The sequence below is a fragment of the Protopterus annectens genome, chromosome 3.part0 (assembly GCF_019279795.1).
Source record: "Protopterus annectens isolate FY-2018-M chromosome 3.part0, PAN1.0, whole genome shotgun sequence".
In the NCBI taxonomy this organism is placed as follows: domain Eukaryota; kingdom Metazoa; phylum Chordata; order Ceratodontiformes; family Protopteridae; genus Protopterus; species Protopterus annectens.
Genome location: NC_056731.1, coordinates 1,025,532,263 through 1,025,551,147, shown reverse-complemented (window position 1 = coordinate 1,025,551,147; position 18,885 = coordinate 1,025,532,263). Strand labels below are relative to the sequence as shown.

The window sequence follows — 18,885 nt, the reverse complement described above, 5'->3', positions numbered from 1 at the left end:
ATAGTACACAGGTACAGTACATACATTGTAGATTAGCCATTGTTTGCGAGTAAGATTGAAAACTATTATCAAGTGCTCTAGATTTTGTATGTATGTGTTATCCGCTTTCACTAGCCTGGGGAGAAATCATGGCACTGACAACTTTCCTTGAGATGTTGCCTGATGAGGTCTTTAAAGGAGGCTTTGGATGATGTGTTTTGAATGCTTGTAGGGACAGAGTTCCATTTTTTAGCCGCTGAACTACTATATAGTGCATCTCCAAAGCTATTGTAGCTGTTGGTGACTTCTAGTAGTAGTTTGCTTGATGATCTAAGAGGCCTTTTGGCTGAGTGATGTTGTACTAGGTTTGTGAGGGTAGAACACTTATTGGGGAGGTAATAGATAGAATGACAGGGGCAGAGCTGATTGTAGGTTAGGAGGTTGGGCAGTTCAAGCCAGTGGAGCTGTCTCAAAGCAGTACAGTGATGAGTTGTATATGAGCAATTTGTAGCAAAGCGGGCAATTCTGTTATAGCAGGCTTCCATTTTGCTTAGTTCAGTTTTGTTGAGATTAGTCAGAATGGGAGATGCATAGAGTAGGGTGGATAGAAGTTGGGAGCGAGCAATGGCTGATCTTGTGTTGTTGGTAAGAAATGGTTTGATATGGTAGAGCGACCCCAGTTTGGCATGGACTTTTTTAATAGTTAAGTTGAGATGACTATCAAATTTTAGGTGGGAGTCTATGGTTATTCCCAATAGCTTAGCCTGTGCCACTGGAGCAATTGGAGTAGCATTAGTGGAGTAGATAGTGAATTGACTTTTAGTGTTTTTGTTAGAACTGGTTATAATCATAAGCTGAGTTTTCTTTGGATTGAGGATAAGTTGGGCTTTGGTAAGGTAGTTTTCAACGTCAGAGAATGCTAGTTGAGTTGTTTGCAGGAGGGTGGGAATGTTTTGTGCAGCACAGATTAAGGTAGTGTCATCTGCATACTGAATTATAGATGCATGCTGTGTGGAGGTATGGTGGTCATTTGTGAATACTGTGAAATAGTAGTGGTCCTAAGATAGAACCCAGTGGGACTCCTATAGTTATGAGCAGCTGAGGAGAGAGAGAATTTTCCCATTTTACATCTTGGTACCTGTCAGTTAAGTAGCTTTGGAACCAGGTAAGAGTGGAATTTGATAGATGATACTGGTTTAGTTTGTTTAGCAGGATTTGGTGAGAGACTGTGTCAAATTAAGCTTGAGATATAATCTGGTTGCCCATAAATGTATTATATTTAGAAATTAATAAACCACTGACATCTTTAAGATTTTGAGTTATCTGCATATTTCCAGACCCAAAGTTTGTTGGATGTAGACAAGCCAGCAAACACCACATTAAAGAATAAATGTTCCAGAACCTACCTTTGCAGGATCTACACATCCAAACTGTAAACCATTTCTATGCCTTATATATTTTTTCTGATTTAAATTTTGTAATAAGCATCTCCCAATTTTTTTATCTATGATTGATGACAAACTTATTGGCCTACAGCTTGACACTTGATGTCCATCCCCACCCTTAAAAATTGGAATGATGTATGATTTCTTCCAATCACTTGAGACCTATCATGAATAATTAGCCTATTAAAGATACTTACTACAGGCAGTGCCAGAAAGCCGGCCATTTCTTGCACTAATTTACCTGGATCATCACCAAGACCAGTTGAACAGTTTCTTTTAATGTTAAATTGTTCTTCACATCATATAAGGGCATTTTAAATTTAAAAAGCAGTCTTCACAACATCTAAGGAAATATAAGGACATTCTAGTTCAGAATGAGATGAACAGATGAGAAAAATGTCATCCTGCATCATATGTATGAAAGAAGGTTCCATTTGTATCATCTATACAGCTTCTTCAGTAGGCTTAAGGCAATTACATTGTGTTGAGTAAACCACAATAAACAAAACAAAGGAAAAATAATATATGGTGAAAAATCACAGTAAACTAACATGAAAACAATTAGATGCATAGAATGTTTTAATGTCTAGCATCTCAACCATTTGCCTTTAAAAGATTGCCATACTGAAACACACACATGTAAATACTAGGAAATCACATATGATAGTATAGTTTTCCCTTTTTATAGCTTTTATATTAGTCAATACATATACAGATCTTATTCCGTTTCACCAGTGGTACTATTTTTTTTCACTTTGTTGACTGAGTTAGTTACACTAGGTCAATGGCCTCTTTTCAGGAGAAATCCAAGGTTGTATTCATACTAACAGGGGAAAATTTGACTATGGCATTGGGGAACTTACTTGATCTTTTTGATACGTTCCATGGGATTTTTAAAATCCACCTGAGCTACCACCATCTCAGGCAGATGAGACCTCAGTTTAACATTTCATGTACAGGATTGGAAACTCAGGAGTGTGGCACCTCCCTTATACTACACTGCAGTGTTAGTATTAGAAAATGAATCCAAGCACTAGGTGTGGAAATAGAGCCCCCAAACATCTAACCCTCCAGCACCAGAGGAGTATATACTACTTCTTGAGCCAGTGACAGTACATTATGTTAATCCAGTCTTTTCCATTTGTGTGAGCTCCAACTCAGTTGTTTGTCCCATGGTCAATGACATGTGCCTCTGGGCATGCACTGCAGGGAAGAAAATTCATCTTAAGGGTATACATTCTACAAGACTGCCAATGCTTGAAAACAAATCATCATATTTTTCTATCCGGGTTTGGTTTATGCTGTCATTACATCCACCCTTTGTACAATTTACCTGCTATAAGTCAATTTATTTTCTTTTTTGCAAAGAATGTCATCACAACTGTATATTTTACACTCTTTCAGCCTATGCGGATTACTTGCATTTGTACTATATATACTTTTGGCATCCGTTTTAAACATTTCACTGGCAGCACAGCCATGCAGTTTTGTTTAGATACTATACATTTCTTGTAACATCCTAACTTATTAGATGCTTCTGTGGCCAAGAGGATAGCTTGCTACCATCCTACCATTTGAAACAGTACTTTATGTGGTCTTATTTCATACTCACAGTTATGGTGCTTTTGTCCCTAAGGAAAGGATCATTTGCTGAACAAGGTTAACATGGAATTAAAGAGCTTATCCTTCTCTCTCTCAAATCCTTCAAAGAATTGTCATTTAGAACATTACATTTAGTATCCGATTTAAACTCAGTATTTTTTTCATTAAATCAACAACTTTTTTGACAAGCAATTCTACTTCTTAAACAAGTACATATGTTTCCAGTCTTGGAACTCTTTCTATACTGTTCACATATTGATTATGTCAACAAGCAATTCCTTTTCAGAGTCTGAAATCTTACTATGGTTCCCTTTTATATACCAATCCAGCTGATCATCAGCTGCTTGGCGTTGCTCCATCTTGTACCATAATTGCCCTTGGTACTACCTGCTGGGACTGGAATCACCACTGAGAGTAGTGGATTGGAAAGGAGAAGGGGAAACTGAGTGGATCTGCCCAGCAGTGTCATGTAAACTTTATTAATATACTGGGAGATTTTTTTTTTATTATACCATAACTGGGTGGGTTTGTTTCACAACATGTACATCACTGTATGTTTGCCCATTTATGCAGAATTCCTCACCCGTCTATTGCCCAATTTCAGCGTGGCCTCAAAACTAGAGCAGTAGAATCACTGAAAGCCCACCCTCTCTCCTGGAATGAGCAAGCCAGTATATGCCACTCCTTCCCAGCCCACCCCCAGCTTCACCAGTGCCCGAGCTGGTTACTGAACTCAGGCTGTCTTAGTCATTGTCACAGTTATTTCCCTCTACCAGAGACTGTTCAAAACTTACCGCAGTATTTTCATCAACAGCTGGAAAAAAATTTACAAATCAAAATGGAGTTGCATATTTTTAATAGAATGAACAGACAGACAAGATCAGACAGGAGTCCCCGTGGACTATAATGTTTGCAGATGACATTGTGTAGTGAAAGTAGGGAACAGGTGGAGGAGACCCTGGAGAGGTGGAGATATGCTCTAGAGAGAAAAGGAATGAAGGTCAGCAGGACTAAGACAGAATATGTGTGTGTGAATGAGAGGGAGGATAGAGGAATGGTGAGGATGCAGGGAGTAGAGGTGGTGAAGGTGGATGAGTTTAAATACTTGGGATAGACAGTTCAGAATAATAGTGAGTGTGGAAGAGAGGTGAAGAAGAGAGTACAGGCAGGGTGGAAAGGGTGGAGAAGAGTGTCAGGAGTGATTTGTCACAGGCGAGTACCAGTGAAAGGGAAGGTCTATAAGAGGGTAGTGAGACCATCTATGTTATATGGGTTGGAGACAGTGGCATTGACAAAACGGCAGGAGTTTGAGCTTGATGTGGCAGAGTTAAAGATGTTAAGATTTGCAATGGGTGTGACGAGAGTGGACAGGATTAGGAATAAGTATATTAGAGGGTCAGCCCAGGTTGGAAGGTTTGGAGACAAAGCCAGAGAGGCAAGATTACGTTGGTTTGTTCATGTGCTGAGGAGGGATGCAGAGTATATTGGGAAAAAGATGCTAAGGATGAAGCTGCCAGGTAACAGGAAAAGAGGAAGGCCTAAGATAAGGTTTATGGATGTGGTGAGAGAGGACATGCAGGTGATTGGTGTGACAGAGCAGGATGCAGAGGACAGGAAGAAATGGAAACAGATGATCCGCTGTGGCGACCCCTAATGGGAGCAGCCGAAAGAAGAAGAACAACATTTGTACAAATTCTGCAGGACCCCTTGAATGCTAGCTTAGCTGCAGCGTCATTATTATAGTCATGTATCCCACACATTCTGTCTCGCACACATACGGACGTTGGGTGAAATCTTATCCTTTTTATTCTTCTTTGGCTTCACAGCATTATTTCCTGCTATGATTTATAACAGTTTTGTCTTGGCTTGCGTGCTTCATATTTTTGTAGACTGTTCTTTATTTCACTTTCATTTGATTACCATTTTCATATCTTTGTTACACACTTCTTCCTCTTCATTCAGCTCTTTCAACCGTTTGCCAGTCAGTTCATATACCTCTTCACACAACTGTTTCAATGGTTTGCTTGTTAGATGCCTTGCTCTGTACACATTCTATAGCTTGATTTCTAAATTCAGTCATGTGAGCTCTTGATTTCCTGTAAAAACAAATCTTACATGGGGCAGATATTTCTAGGGTCACAACACTGTAAAGTTTGTTTTACCTTAGAAAGCCCCTTCATTTCATGCTCTAACAGCTCAAACCTGCTGTCTAGTTAAATCACTTCCACTCCTGCTATATGTAAAAAAGTAGGCACTTGTCATGGCTTTTATTCCAAGACCTGTAGTGTTTTTCTAGATTACCCTGAATTTTCATCTTGCTACAAGGGCTCATAGATGTTGGTGCTATCATATTTATGGTCATTTTAATGTTTCTGCATTTATTTTAAAATATAGTAGAAATAAAGACTTGCAAATGACAGTGGTATCATTGTATTGTTATTTTTTCACTTATGACACCATGTGATGTCTACAATATGATAAGTATTATTTAAACAATAAAAATAATGAAGACCAAGACAGGGCTTTACTAAATAAGTCCTTACTTCTGAGTTACTTCTTCAAAGGCGTGAGAACAACTAGAGGTTTTATAAAGCCTGCTTCTAGTAGCAGTAACTTTCTTAAAGTGACAGTGTCCCAATAAATATATACCTCTTGTAATCAAATAGAAGATTACAAATTCCACAGAACCAGAACAGAGTATACCATTCTTCAGAATCATGGAGTCGATCTTTCTTGCTTTAGTGAATGGTGTACAACAGAGGATTTAGTAAAGAAATGACAAAAAAGGAACCAAAATGATGTTGCGTTAGTGAAGTCAAAATATTGAAATAGTAGGAATATTCAGAAAGGGGTTTAGATTTATTGTTGACTTTTGTGAAAGTGACCAAATCAGTTGAGTTTTATTTTTCCTTCTCTAGGTCCAGTTATTCTTCTGCCTCCTGGTGATTTTGCTCCCTGTTATGTGGTATTACCACTGGACATTGTACAACTTCTTCCATAAAGACTCACAGAAGCTTCTTCGTTCTAATCCATCCTCACATCCACCGCTTCAAGGATACGTCAGCATTCCTAACAGACAGGTGAGCAACTCTTTCTCTACATTTCTAATTCTACCTTTACTGACAGAACGTATACTATTGAAATTGTATATTATGTTTAGTCTAATACAATAGAAATGTGCTGCAACCTGCTTATGTAGCCATAGTCAAATGGTAGTGTAGTGGGTTGGTAAAAACAAACAAACAAAAAAATCAAATTAGTGAATTATGAAATTACAAGAAGAAGAACTAACTTGGACATATTACATATGGCTCACTGTTATGATCCTGAAGTCAGAAGAATGTTAATGTCGATTTATTTATTGTTGTCTTCCATTATATAGATTTATTTTCCCTGTTCAGCTTTTCATTGTTTCAGTACCCTTTTTGTCATGCTAATCATGCTGATTCAGTACTAAACCATCTAAATGTTTCTTTGTGCAATAATCTGCTTAATACATATAGAGTTTCAGTTCAAAAATCAAATGGCAGCTACCATATTCTTGCCCCAACACTGAAAAAGATGGTGTTCTGGAACAAGATTCAGAGACATGGGACACATTGTGAAGGCCTGAGCACTATGAAATGCAAACTACATACTACTGTTACAAAAGCAATATTTACATCAGAAACTCAACTGCTATGCAGTACAGACACAGATGAGCTGCTTATTATAAATATTATCACTACTGTGATTCAGAGACAGCTACGTACCAAAGCTGTATATTGAAACCGATGTTTAATGTAGTTCAAAAGTATCTGTAGCAAGTGAAAGGCCTCTGAAAACACAGTTAATGATCCCAGCAGTAATAGACTGACAGTGCTCTAGATATCATGCTCCACCACTAACATGCATAATGTATGTACTTGCACACGTGTACACATATATACATACAAACTGTTATACCACAGTGCAGCCTACCCTATAGTGCTGTTGTTGCTGCTTCCATTTTAGTAGTGGAAGTGCAAGTACATAGTCTTAAAATGTCACAAACACAAATAACTCAACTGCAGTGCCATTTGTAAAGTCCAGAATGTGAAAGTAACATGTCAGAGATCCATACAGCGTAATGGTAACCATGAAGTGTAACGTCCAATTGGTCAGCATGTATAGGGTTGGTTGGTTTGTTTATATGGGACAGAATGCTGATCCTGCCAGACCATTTCCAGACTCAGACTGAGGATATAGGTAATACATTACAGAAAATTATTATTATAACTGAATAAAGTTTACATACTTTGCAAGAATAAGTTACGGAGGAAATTATATGCTTAGTGTTCAGCTTAAAATGAGTTCAGTTGTATGAATTAAAGTATGGCATGCATTAACAATAAATCCTAGGAGGAGAAAAAAAAGGGGAGTATCCAGGTTCTGTCTTTGATTAGAAGATATAGATTACTTCTATTGTGGTAGTTTGCATCCCAAAACCAAAAGGGAATGCAAGTACTGGGGGGGGGGGGGGGGGCACTTATCAGGATAGCATTTATTAGTGGTGACCTAGAAGGGATGGTTGACGAACATTTTAGTTTATATACACACATTTTTATATGGGATTACATTGGATAAATATGTATTCTGGTTTGGAGATGTGCAATATTTTAATATGCTTGTACACCTTGAAATTGGATTGAGTTGTATATTTTCATTTTAATTTATTCATTTATTTATTGCCTTTGGTATCCTATTGGGTGTTAGAATATTTAAATGGTCTATTTAAGCATTGTGTGCATTAATTTATTACATCTGGGGAAGTATTTTGATGAAAACGTGTGGATTTACAGGAGCATTTATGTTTTTATTACTGTGCAGACATCGTAGAGTTTTGTGTGGTGCTCATTAAACTGTGTGATATTCCGTGGAGAAGTTTTGTTCAGTGCTTATTTTGCGTTTACAAGTTTTTTCTAAACACTTTTCACCTTGATTTGATTTATTAGTGGTGGCTAGCTGGAGCTGCTTCTTGAAACCTTTTCTATAGGAAATATGAGCTTCTGTCTTTGAGAGACCTTTGCAGGGATTCCCAAAGTCTGGATGATGGTATAGAGAAGTTGTGGTTATAGATTGCTTGTTGTTTGCCAAGATGAAGTGTTTAGATTAGGAGAGAAAAAGTTGTAGTTGTGCTTGTGTGGTTATTAGTTTGGAAGTAAAATGGCTGAAGGTCTCACCTTTAATGAGCTTATGTAAGAGGGAGCCAGGAAATAGATCTGTTCTTTGTTTTATCATTAGTAATCTGGCTTTTCTCAAGCAAGGGCGGTGATGCTTTTCTTTGGGAGAAAGGGGAATGAATTTGGAGATATTGTTTGCTATTACATGAAGAGTTTGGGAGGGGGGGGTTCAAAGCAGTCAGAATTAAGGAGACCCTGTATTCTAGCTGGGCCCTAAGGATCCTTTTTCCAATTACTGCTCTACCTTCTGGTGCTAAAAATATATTTTCCATACTTAGACTAGCAGTTTGTTTATTTTGACCTGAACATTTCATGGTGGTGATGGAAATGTAATCTTTAAACTGATCCCAAGGTATTGGAATGATGATGTAATTTCAGTGGGAAGTCCTGGGTTAGAACATAATTCCCAGGTGCTGTGAATTCTGTTATGGTTTTGAGGTGTGCTGAACAGCATGGCATTTGTTTATTGGTGATGTAACAGGAACATGTACACTGTGAGCTAAAAGAAGTCCTACAAGGTTTTTTTTTTTTCTAGTAGTGATTTGATTGCATCAGGAAAGTGGTCAGTCCTATAGATGACCATGTCCTCTGTGTCCATTTGAACTGATAGACTGTGTAGGTCAGTGTAAGGCTTGTTGATAAATGTTTCCAAAAAGAAGTTGTAGTACTGAACCTTGTGGAGCTCCCTTTGAGATATTGGTAAGGAAGGATAGAGAGGATCTAATCTAAACTTATAAGTATCTTCCAGAAAGAAAATTGATGAACCAACCTGTATTTAGTTTGTTAATTCCTGTAGCTAGGGGAACCCAGATATGCAGATTGTTTTTTTTTCTGTCAAAAGCTTCAGCAAGGTCTAGAAAGACTGCACCAGTTAGTTTGTTTTTGTCCATATTTAGTAGTACCTCATCTGTGAGGTTCCATTTTGTAGTCATGGGACATCTTTCTGTCCAGGATCTGCGATGGTGGGAGTAGAGGAGATTATAGCATTTAATATGTACAGAGAGCTGGTTTAGGCAAAGGTTTTTTTTTTTCCCTAGGTTTGTTCCTAGAGGAAGTAGGCTTGATATAGGTGTAAAGTTAGATGATGTGATTGGGGAGGCTGTTTGGAAATAGGTTTGACTACTGCAGACTTCCAAATTATTGGTATGATGTTTTGTTTGATGGCCAAGGTAAAGAAAGGTTAATTACGTATTCTTTACAAAGTGAAATACTATTATGCTTTGGAATATTGTTTGACATTCCTGCATACTTTAACAAAAGACACCGTGAAGGATTAGTTCACTTACCTAGGTAACACGCATACACAGAAGCATGTCAGTAACAAAGCCTAGTGGTTCACTGGGTACTGCTATCACTTTTACGTTGCAGAGTGCAGCCATACTCATGTATGTAAGGTTGTTTAGGCATTGCAGTGTATCAGTCAGCTCTAGGACCCACAGTCCTTTAAACTGTCCCAAATTTTTGCCTCCTAGTTTTGCATATCCCTCATAAAATGTTTGACTTTTTGGTAAATTACTGATGATTAGAGTTAACTAGTAATACCAGGCATTGCAGTTTCATTTTTTTTCAGAAAAAGCATGTTTATGCAAAACCTGATGCTCTATTAATTTAAGTGGATTAGTGTAATGTTTAAGAATTTTTCCTGATTTTGACTGTTTATTTCACCATTACCTTTGGCTTTGTCCAGCAGCCTTGAGCCAAGCCATTGAGATGTATGCTTATAGTAATACTCTGCTGAATGCCATGCTATAGACATGACTCATATCCCCAACCTGCCATCTGTAATAAAGGACACACAATGTTGTACTGATATGCATCCTGACAGGAACGGGCAGCACTCTCCAAGAGTGTCCTGTGTAGTATTACAGGGAAGGGCAGCCAGTATTTCTGTACTCTGAGCCCTGAGTACATTGTATGCTAGTAATATATAGAGTACAAATCCCTCCTGTGCTGTGCATATAACTCATTTCCAGGGCTGACCCTGAATGCATTATGTACTGTTAAATTTGGAGTACGTATTGATGCTGTGCTGCATTCTGTACCTGCAATGTGGCTCTGTTCCGAGTGTGTTATGTGCCGTACAGTTAATTATTGCCTTGCCCTTCCAAATGCCTAATGAATTATATGAAGTAGGCCACACAGTGTTGCACTGCTTTGAACCTTGCATGTGGTAAAGGAAATCGCATCCAAGCACCAACACACATCTTCTTGTTTGTGTGCTCAGATAATAATAGGTGCTCAGTTTGTCTGCTATGTGTGTTAGCAATCCTGGATCCCCAGCATGCATTCCTTCTTGCAGTCCTATAATAAGCAGTACAGACTGCTGCTGTGCTATGCACTGTTTATTCCTTTGGTCAGAGGGCAGGAAATGAATGCTGACAGACGTGTGACTTCTAAGTCATGCATTGGCCAGCTTGGTGAGAGTCATTTGTAGTGCAGACCTCAACTATGTATCTGGCTATGGGAAAAGAAATAGAGACTGCTGTGTTTGCAAAAAGAGGTTAAGCAGCATCATGAGGGTGTTAGCTTTCTGTGTCTTATATTTTTGTTTTTTTAAGCCTGTGTACCTGTTAGGACATGTGTATGATCCCCCAGATAAGCAAAACAACATCCTCAAAATGCATTCCTTTTGATTTACTAATTTCTTTATTTTAATTGTACAGGAATAATTGAGGAATGACTTTTACTTGTTTAAATTCAGAAGAGTAAAATGGTTGTTGTGTATATAAACAATGTAATCTATAGAAATAGTCATATGAAGATATAGCTGATAAGTCTTGTATATTTAGATACAAACTTTGCAAAAATATTAAGTGTTAGAATTACATTTAAATCTGTTAAGCTGTTGGAATCAACTTGATCCATAAACGAAAAGCTGTCATTGTTACAAAATTATGCATGTAACTGGTTTTCTTCTTAAAATAACAAAACGTCTTTAAAAAGCCATAACCTTGTGAGGGACTGATATTAGGAAGCATTTGTTTTGACAGGGGGGAGTTGTCAACATTAGCATACATAGTCTTTCTGTAATCTTTCAAATCTGACTCTGTAGTTACATAAAGGTGGTACTGCAGTTACAGTTGTTGAGGGATGTGTAGTTTCTTTATAACCTTCCTACTTTGTGACTGCATGTATGTATGCGTCTGCACCTGTTCAATGACTACGCCAGGTGTTGAGAATGATTTCATGTGTCAAAAGCAAAGGAAGCAAAAAGTATTTATTTTTTTAATGAGTTTATGAGCTTTAATAGGTATTTTTTCCAAACATGTATGATCAGAGAAGGAGAGTAGAAAGAGAAAACAAGAAGATGTTCTTCATCTCACATTGCTGCAGTCATAACTTGTGGGTAGTCCGCTGTCCTCGGTCGGCCCGAATACCAAAGTATTAGGCTGGCGTCGGTCATGGGCGCCCAGATCTGACGTCAGTGCATCATGGTATTAAAGCGCATGACCGACGTCATATCCTCAGTCTATTTTGCCGCATGGTCCGAAGCAGAAGCAGCGTTTGCAAGTGCCGTTCGGCGTTCTGAAATTTTCGTATTCTGAGTTTCAGACCGAAACCAAGTTGGGCTAAGTACCCCGTTGGGGAATATTTTTGTTTTTTCTTGCCTCAGTTAATTCCGGATGTCAGAAAAAGTGAATAATTGTATTTCTTGTGGGAAACAGATACCGCATAGGGATTAGCACTCTCTCTGTATTCCTTGTTTGGGGCCTGAGCACGACGTAGTTGGGTGTCGCTTTTGTGCTAGGTTTAATAAACGCACCATTAAACGTAGGTTAGATTGCGCTAGGCTTGTCTTCGGTAAGCGGTGTAATTACAATATGCCGTCGGATCCTCCGACGCCCACTACCGCTAAGAAGCGCAAGGAAAAATCGTTAAGGTCCAAGCAGGATGAGTCGTCCGTTCCGAACGCCGGTTCTTTAGAGACTACGGTGGAATCTGTAGATCCAGCCGAGGTTTCAACTGAGTCTCAGGGAGAGACGTTAATTTTGCAGGATGTGGCCTCTCAGGAGTCAGGTCAGGCTGAGGGGGCCTCGCAGGTTGCTGTACTCCCTAATTTGCCTAAGGGGGTTAGGCCTTCTCCTTCTGTCTCTAAGGTACCTTCTCAGGGCAGGCCTGGTTTGCCTTCCTCAGGTGTCAGTCCTAGTTCTGCAGGTTCTGTGCCTAAAAAAAACACATGCTTAAAATGGCAGAAGATTTAATTTCCTTAATCAGGGGTTCTATGCCCCCTCCAGATAAGAGGCCTAGGGTGGAGCCAGAGGTAGAATGTTTGGAACAGGCTTCAGATTACTCAGAGTCTTCGGCTGAAGACACTCAGGATTTTCCTCCTTATTCTGATTCAGATGCAGAGGACTCCAGTCCTTCTGCTTCTCCTCCAGAGGATTTTTCTTTTTCAGAAACCCTGCATTCTATGAGGGAGCATTTTAAATGGGAAGGCCAGGATTTCGGATTCGAAAGAGGCTTAGGGAATTTTTGTTTTTACCACAACATCGGCCCTTAGCTATACCTCCTGTTTTGGATGTTGTTCAGGATGTTTTCTCTGTGGCTTCCCTTAATCCAGACTCTTTGCCTCCTGCGCCAGTTAAACCAGATAGGTATTACAGAGTGCCTGAGGCTCATAAATATCTGTATAAGAGCCCAAGGGCTGACCCAGAAACTACTAGCCAGGGACCTAAGGGTGTCAGGGCTTCTGTTGTAAAGAATCCAGTTCCTATGGATAAAGATTCTAGAGCTTTGGATAGGTGGGGTAAGAAAGTGTACACCTCTTCCACTCTAGCAATGAGGGCTTTGAATTGCCAGTTTCATATGTTGAAGTACCAGAATTTTCTCCTTACTCAGTTAAAATCTAAGGTAGATGCTTTGGCAGAGGGCATAGAGTGTAAGGAATTACAGGATTTGGTTCATGCCTCTGATCAGGTGGGTAAGCATTCTTTGCAGTGTGGTTTCGATGCTTTACAGGCTTCTTCCAGGGTGGCTGCCACTGGATCAGTTATTCGCAGGCACGCCTGGCTTAAGGATCAGAATTTGTCAGAGCATGTTAAAGCTAGAATTTTAGATGCTCCTTTACAGTCTGAAGTTTTGTTTGGTTCTCCTGTGGAGTCTGTCTTAAAGAAAATGGAAGACAAAGCTAAGTCTATGCAGACTGTTAAAGATTTTTTGCAGGTGCAGCCCCCTAAGTTTAGCAGGAATTGGCCTCCTAAGGGATGGGCTTACCCTTCTTCTGATTTACAGTCTAGGGGCAGATCTAGGCGTGGTAGAGGCAGAGCTCAGAGTTCTTTCAGGCCTAGAACGTGGAGTTCCCCTGCACAATCTACAGGTGAGGGCAGGGGCCAGTCCTTTTGTAAACAGGCCCAATGACCTGCATCTTCAGCTGCCAGATCCCGCCTTTCTGGCAGCACCTTTGGGAGGAAAGTTGGCACTCTTCAAGCAAAATTGGCTTTTAGTCACCCAGGACAAATGGGTGTTGGACATTATAGACCGAGGCTACAAGTTTTATTTCCACACATTGCCTCCTTTCAAGGGCATGCCAGACGTTCCTCCTCAGCAAAGGGTAGAGGCTCACAAACAGATTTCTTTACTTCTTCAAATGGGGGCTATACAGCAGGTCCCTCTGTCAGAAGTGGGCCTAGGATTTTATTCTCGCCTGTTTCTTGTACCAAAGAAAGGAAACACTTGGAGGCCAATTTTGGATTTATCTATCCTCAACACATACCTGGACATTCCAAAATTCAAAATGTTGACGTTGCAACAACTTCTGCCTCTGTTGGGCAAAGATCACTGGATGGTAACTCTGGATCTCAAAGAGGCTTATCTTCATGTTCCTATCAGGCCCAGTTGCAGGAGATACCTGCGTTTTGGGCTGGGACTTTACATTATCAGTTCTCTGCATTGCCCTTTGGCTTATCTACTGCCAGGGTGTTCACAAAGGTTCTGGCTCCGGTGATAGCCTTCTTAAGGTTAAGAGGGATACAAATTTATCCTTATTTGGACGATTGCCTGATTCTTGCTCAAGACAAAGACAAGCTTCTTCACCATCTACAGTATGTTATGGCAGTGTTAAGGTGCCTAGGGTATTCTGTGAACGAAACAAAGTCCAGTCTAGTACCCTCTCAGGAAATGTGCTTTCTGGGTGTGAGACTGAATACAGCTTCCCAGATGGCCTTTTTGACCCTGGACAAACAAAGAAACCTTACACTTTACTTCCAACAATTGTCTCTACGGTCCAGGCTGACTGCAAGGACAGTCCTTCAAGCCTTGGGGTTCATGGCATCTTGTATTCTGGTGCTTCCCAATGCCAAACTGCATATGAGGAAGCTACAATGGTTTCTCAAAATGTATGGGCCAACACTGCCACGATCTGGACACTGTCATTCAGATAATACCTTGCATTCAAAAGGAATTTTTGTGGTGGGCTCAGGAATGTCACCTAAACAAGGGACTCTCTGTGACCCGACCAGAGGCGAGTCAGATCTTAACGACAGATGCCTCGGACAAGGCTTGGGGAGCTCACCTCAATGGAAAATGGGTTCAAGACACGTGGCCTGCCAGACTTCAACATTTACATATCAACTTGAAGGAGATGTTAGCAGTCCAATTTGCATTGATGGTTTTCAAGGATCTACTTCACCCAGGACAAGTGTTGATTCAAACAGACAACACAACTGTCATGTGGTACATCAACAAGCAAGGGGACCCATTCGGTACCCTCTTTGCAGGCAAGCTATGGTTTTGTGGGAGACTGCTCTCAGTTTGCACCTCACTCTTCAGGCAAGGTTTCTGCCAGGAGCACAGAACTCCTTAGCAGATGTTTTGAGCAGACAGATGGTGGATCCCCATGAGTGGAAATTGGATCCTCATGTATTTCGACAGTTGACAGTGATATGGGGGACTCCAGACATAGATCTGTTCGCTTCTCCACTAAATTTCCAGTTGCCAAAGTTTTGCACAAAGATGTTTCATCCAACAGCTTGGAAAGTGGATGCTCTATCATTCAGTTGGAGCAATCTTCACGTCTATGCCTTTCCTCCTCTGCCTCTCCTTCCCAAGGTGCTCTTGAAGGTCAGACAAGACAAGCCCTCCATGATTCTAATAGCTCCAGATTGGCCTCGACAGCACTGGTACCCTCTGCTGAGGAGTTTAGTAAGGAGCCTCCTTGGCCTTTGCCTTCAATTCCACACCTTTTGTCTCAGGCAGGCAATCATTTCCTCAATGTCAGGATTCAGTCCCTGCATCTAGCAGCCTGGCATATTCTGTTCTAGAACCTGGAGGGTCGCAGCTTCCTCAACAAGTTTTGAATGTTATTTTGGAGGCCAGAAGGCCTAGTACAAGGAAAGTTTATGCAGATAAATGGAGGAGATTTTTTATTTGGAGCAAAGCTAAGAGCTTTGATGTTTCCAGGCCTGATTTGAGTGTTTCTCTTCAATATCTTACGGAATTATTAGACAAGGGTTTGTCTTTCTCCTCTGTAAAAGTTCATGCTGCAGCCATTTCTGCTCACTATGACTGTGACCCACCATTATTCTCTCATCCTTTGTTTAAGCAATTCCTTAGAGGGGCAAAGAACATAAGACGCCCAGAGCTCCTACTCCTTCCTGGGATCTCAGTTTTGTGTTGGAAAAGCTTACTTTACCTCCTTTTGAACCTTCAACTACGCCTGAGTTAAAGTTTTTGTCTTGGAAGACTGCTTTTTTGTTGGCCATTACGTCTGCTAGAAGGGTATCTGAATTACAGGCTCTAATGGCAGTTGAACCCTTCCTGATTTTTCATAAGGATAGGGTATCTCTGCGTACTAACCCTTCTTTTATGCCTAAAGTGGTTTCAAATGTGGCCTTGAACCAATCTATTCATTTGCCTACTTTTTATGCTGATCCCCAAAATAAAGGGGAGAAAATTTTGCACACTTTGGATATTCACAGGCAGTTGCGTTATTATTTGAGCAGGACTAAAAGGTTCAGACAGTCTCAACAGTTGTTTGTTTCTTTTGCTTTGGCCTCTCAGGGAAACCTGTTTCAAAACAAACTATTTCTAAGTGGATTGGCCATTGTATTGCTTTTTGTTATTCTCATCATGGTAAGGAGATTCCGGCTGGAATCAGACCTCATTCCACTAGGGCTACTGCCACTTCTACTGCTTTTTTAAGGGGTGTAGCTACTAAAGATATTTTGGAGGCAGCTACTTGGAGTTCAGTGCACACTTTTTCTAAACATTACCATCTCCCCCTTTATTCCAAATCTAGGGCTGGATTTGCCACTGCAGTCTTACAGGGCATGTTAGCAGCTCCCAATGCTTTATGGTTTTGCCAGCCTCCCTTTACCTTTGCTTTGGGATTCTACCCACAAGTTATGATTGCAGCAATGTGAGATGAAGAACATAGTACAGTTTTGTACCTACCATAAATGTAGATGTTCGAAGATCCACATTGCTGCAGTCCAATTTACCCTCCCTCCTTCCCCCCTGTAGTTTGGAGTGGTTGTATGGTTTGGGTGGTAGAGGTTGTTTGTACATGGGTTTTGGAGGTTTTTCTATTTTTGGCTGTGGCCTTTCTTTTTAGGGCCTTCTGACATCTGGGGCAAGAAAAGACTGAGGATATGACGTCGGTCATGCGCTTTAATACCATGACGCACTGATGTCAGATCTGGGTGCCCATGACCGACGCCAGCCTAATACTTTGGTATTCGGGCTGACCGAGGACAGCGGACTACCCACAAGTTATGACTGCAGCAATGTGGATCTTCGAACATCTACATTTATGGTAGGTACAAAACTGTACTTTCATAGCATTTGTGTTACTCTTTTTGGCTAAACAGTCTCTTCCATTAATCAAACAGATGTGTTTATTAAAAGAACCTGACAGAAATATAAATACAGCTCCAGTGTTGCAGTAAGGTAATAATTGAAAAAGTGTACTTCTTTACACAAACCTATCAAATGATTCTAGAAAAATGTACTTCTGGGAGATAATTCAAGGAGCATAGGTTATGGTGCCACAGGGTTACGATTGTAGGTGGCCAGTAAGGAAAAAGAGTATTTCTATGCGCACATTCCCCTGTGAATCTTTATAAGATGATTCACTGTTGGGGGCTTTTGTAGTTTACCCACTCAAGAGATCTGCAGCTCACAGCTTAATACGCCAAAACATAATACCTTAATAAATCCAAAGAAATGTTTGGCAACAAAATCTATCTTCTAAAAACAAACCTTAATGAAAACACATCTCTGAACAAATGTAAGCTCTTGTGCTGTTCAGTTTCCACAAACACTATAAAAATGACTGAACAAAGCGGCCCTCTTTCTACACACAAATACCTACATTCTCACAGCCATTAATGATACGATTTCCTTATTTTCAATACTGATCTGATACTTGCTACTGCTTTAAGACTTGATGGTGGTTTATTTTCCCCTGGTATTCTTTAATATCGAAGTAATCAGAAAAAAAAATCAACACTTGCTTTGAAGCACTTTAAACCTCCAAAGTTTGAAATTTGAAACTTTGTGACACGACATTCATGTATAGGTTTAAGTAAAGCGTTATTTCTATTCCTGTTTCCAATACAATTTCATATGAGTTAGGAATGTTGTTACCATTTTGGCCGTATAAATTCAGATCCTGATTGAATGGGCCTGGCTAGTGTTAGCATTTATAAAAAAGCAAACCAGTAGCAGGTGAATCCTACCATACATCAAACTAACTGGCATCTTCCAGACCACTGCCACACAGCTGGTGATGCAGTGTCCTACTTTGTCAAAATTGTATATAGCTTAGCAGGTAACATAGCCTCCCCTCTTAAAAAAATCCTGTCCAAATATGTCTCACAGAGTCTACTTAAGAGTCTAATTAATGAAAACCCACTTACCCGAATCTGTAAATTTTGAGATGACTTCGCCAAAACCAGAAAACAATGAACACTTGGATTACAGAGTAAAAACTCCTAGAAAGTAGCCATGTGTCTGGCACCACAAAAAAATTAAAACCGAAGCACTTTAAACCCACCCATGTGGGGAGATGTGTTCCCCCACCACAACTAAGTGTATCTACTCTGAGATCATGCTACAGTGGGGAAAGGGTCAAAGTTCAGCATGGTGGCCAAGTGGTTCCTTTTCCAGAGTAACTTTCCAGTAATCTGAATGTTCGTTGCTTTCTGGTTTTGACAAAGTTGTCTCGAGATTATTCGGGTAAGTGGGTTTTCATTCATTAGAAGTAGACCCATCTCACAACCATGAGTTACAGACTTTCTACAACTCCAGTGATCATGAGGGATAAAATTGGGGCACAATAGAAGCAGATACATTCCCTAGTGATTTACCAGTACCATATAATCTGCTAGGAAAACATTCATTCTTCTCATCTGTAAAGGGCAGATATACAGCCTCTAAGTCCTTCTAGACAGGTGTCAATGAAGTGCTCCACACAGGAAAATGAGTAACTGTTTCCATCAGAAACAAACCTAGTTTCTCCATCAGTGACCCTCTTTCATCAACATTCTGAATCTGCAGTCCCTTCCCTTATTCCTGACCTTGCTATCAACCAAATATGCAGGCAGGTGCAAGGGGGTGCACTTGCACCCCCCTGGAATGGGCTAACCGGGAGATTAATTTTCTTTTAATTACAATTTGCGCATTTTCCTGTAGTTTTATGTATTTTTCTTTCGTTTTCT

The 18,885-nt window shown here is 40.1% G+C and overlaps 1 protein-coding gene across 5 annotated transcripts in view; it reads left to right on the top strand.

Annotated features, from left to right (window-relative positions):
• Window positions 1-18,885, top strand: part of ST6GALNAC4 (ST6 N-acetylgalactosaminide alpha-2,6-sialyltransferase 4) — a 435,498-nt gene that overhangs the window by 198,975 nt on the left and 217,638 nt on the right. For all 5 annotated transcript variants that reach the window (XM_044065319.1, XM_044065320.1, XM_044065317.1 and 2 more), the window contains one exon: window positions 5,945-6,106. In XM_044065319.1, the coding sequence (XP_043921254.1) occupies window positions 5,945-6,106 (162 nt within the window). The remainder of the gene's footprint in view (window positions 1-5,944; window positions 6,107-18,885) is intronic.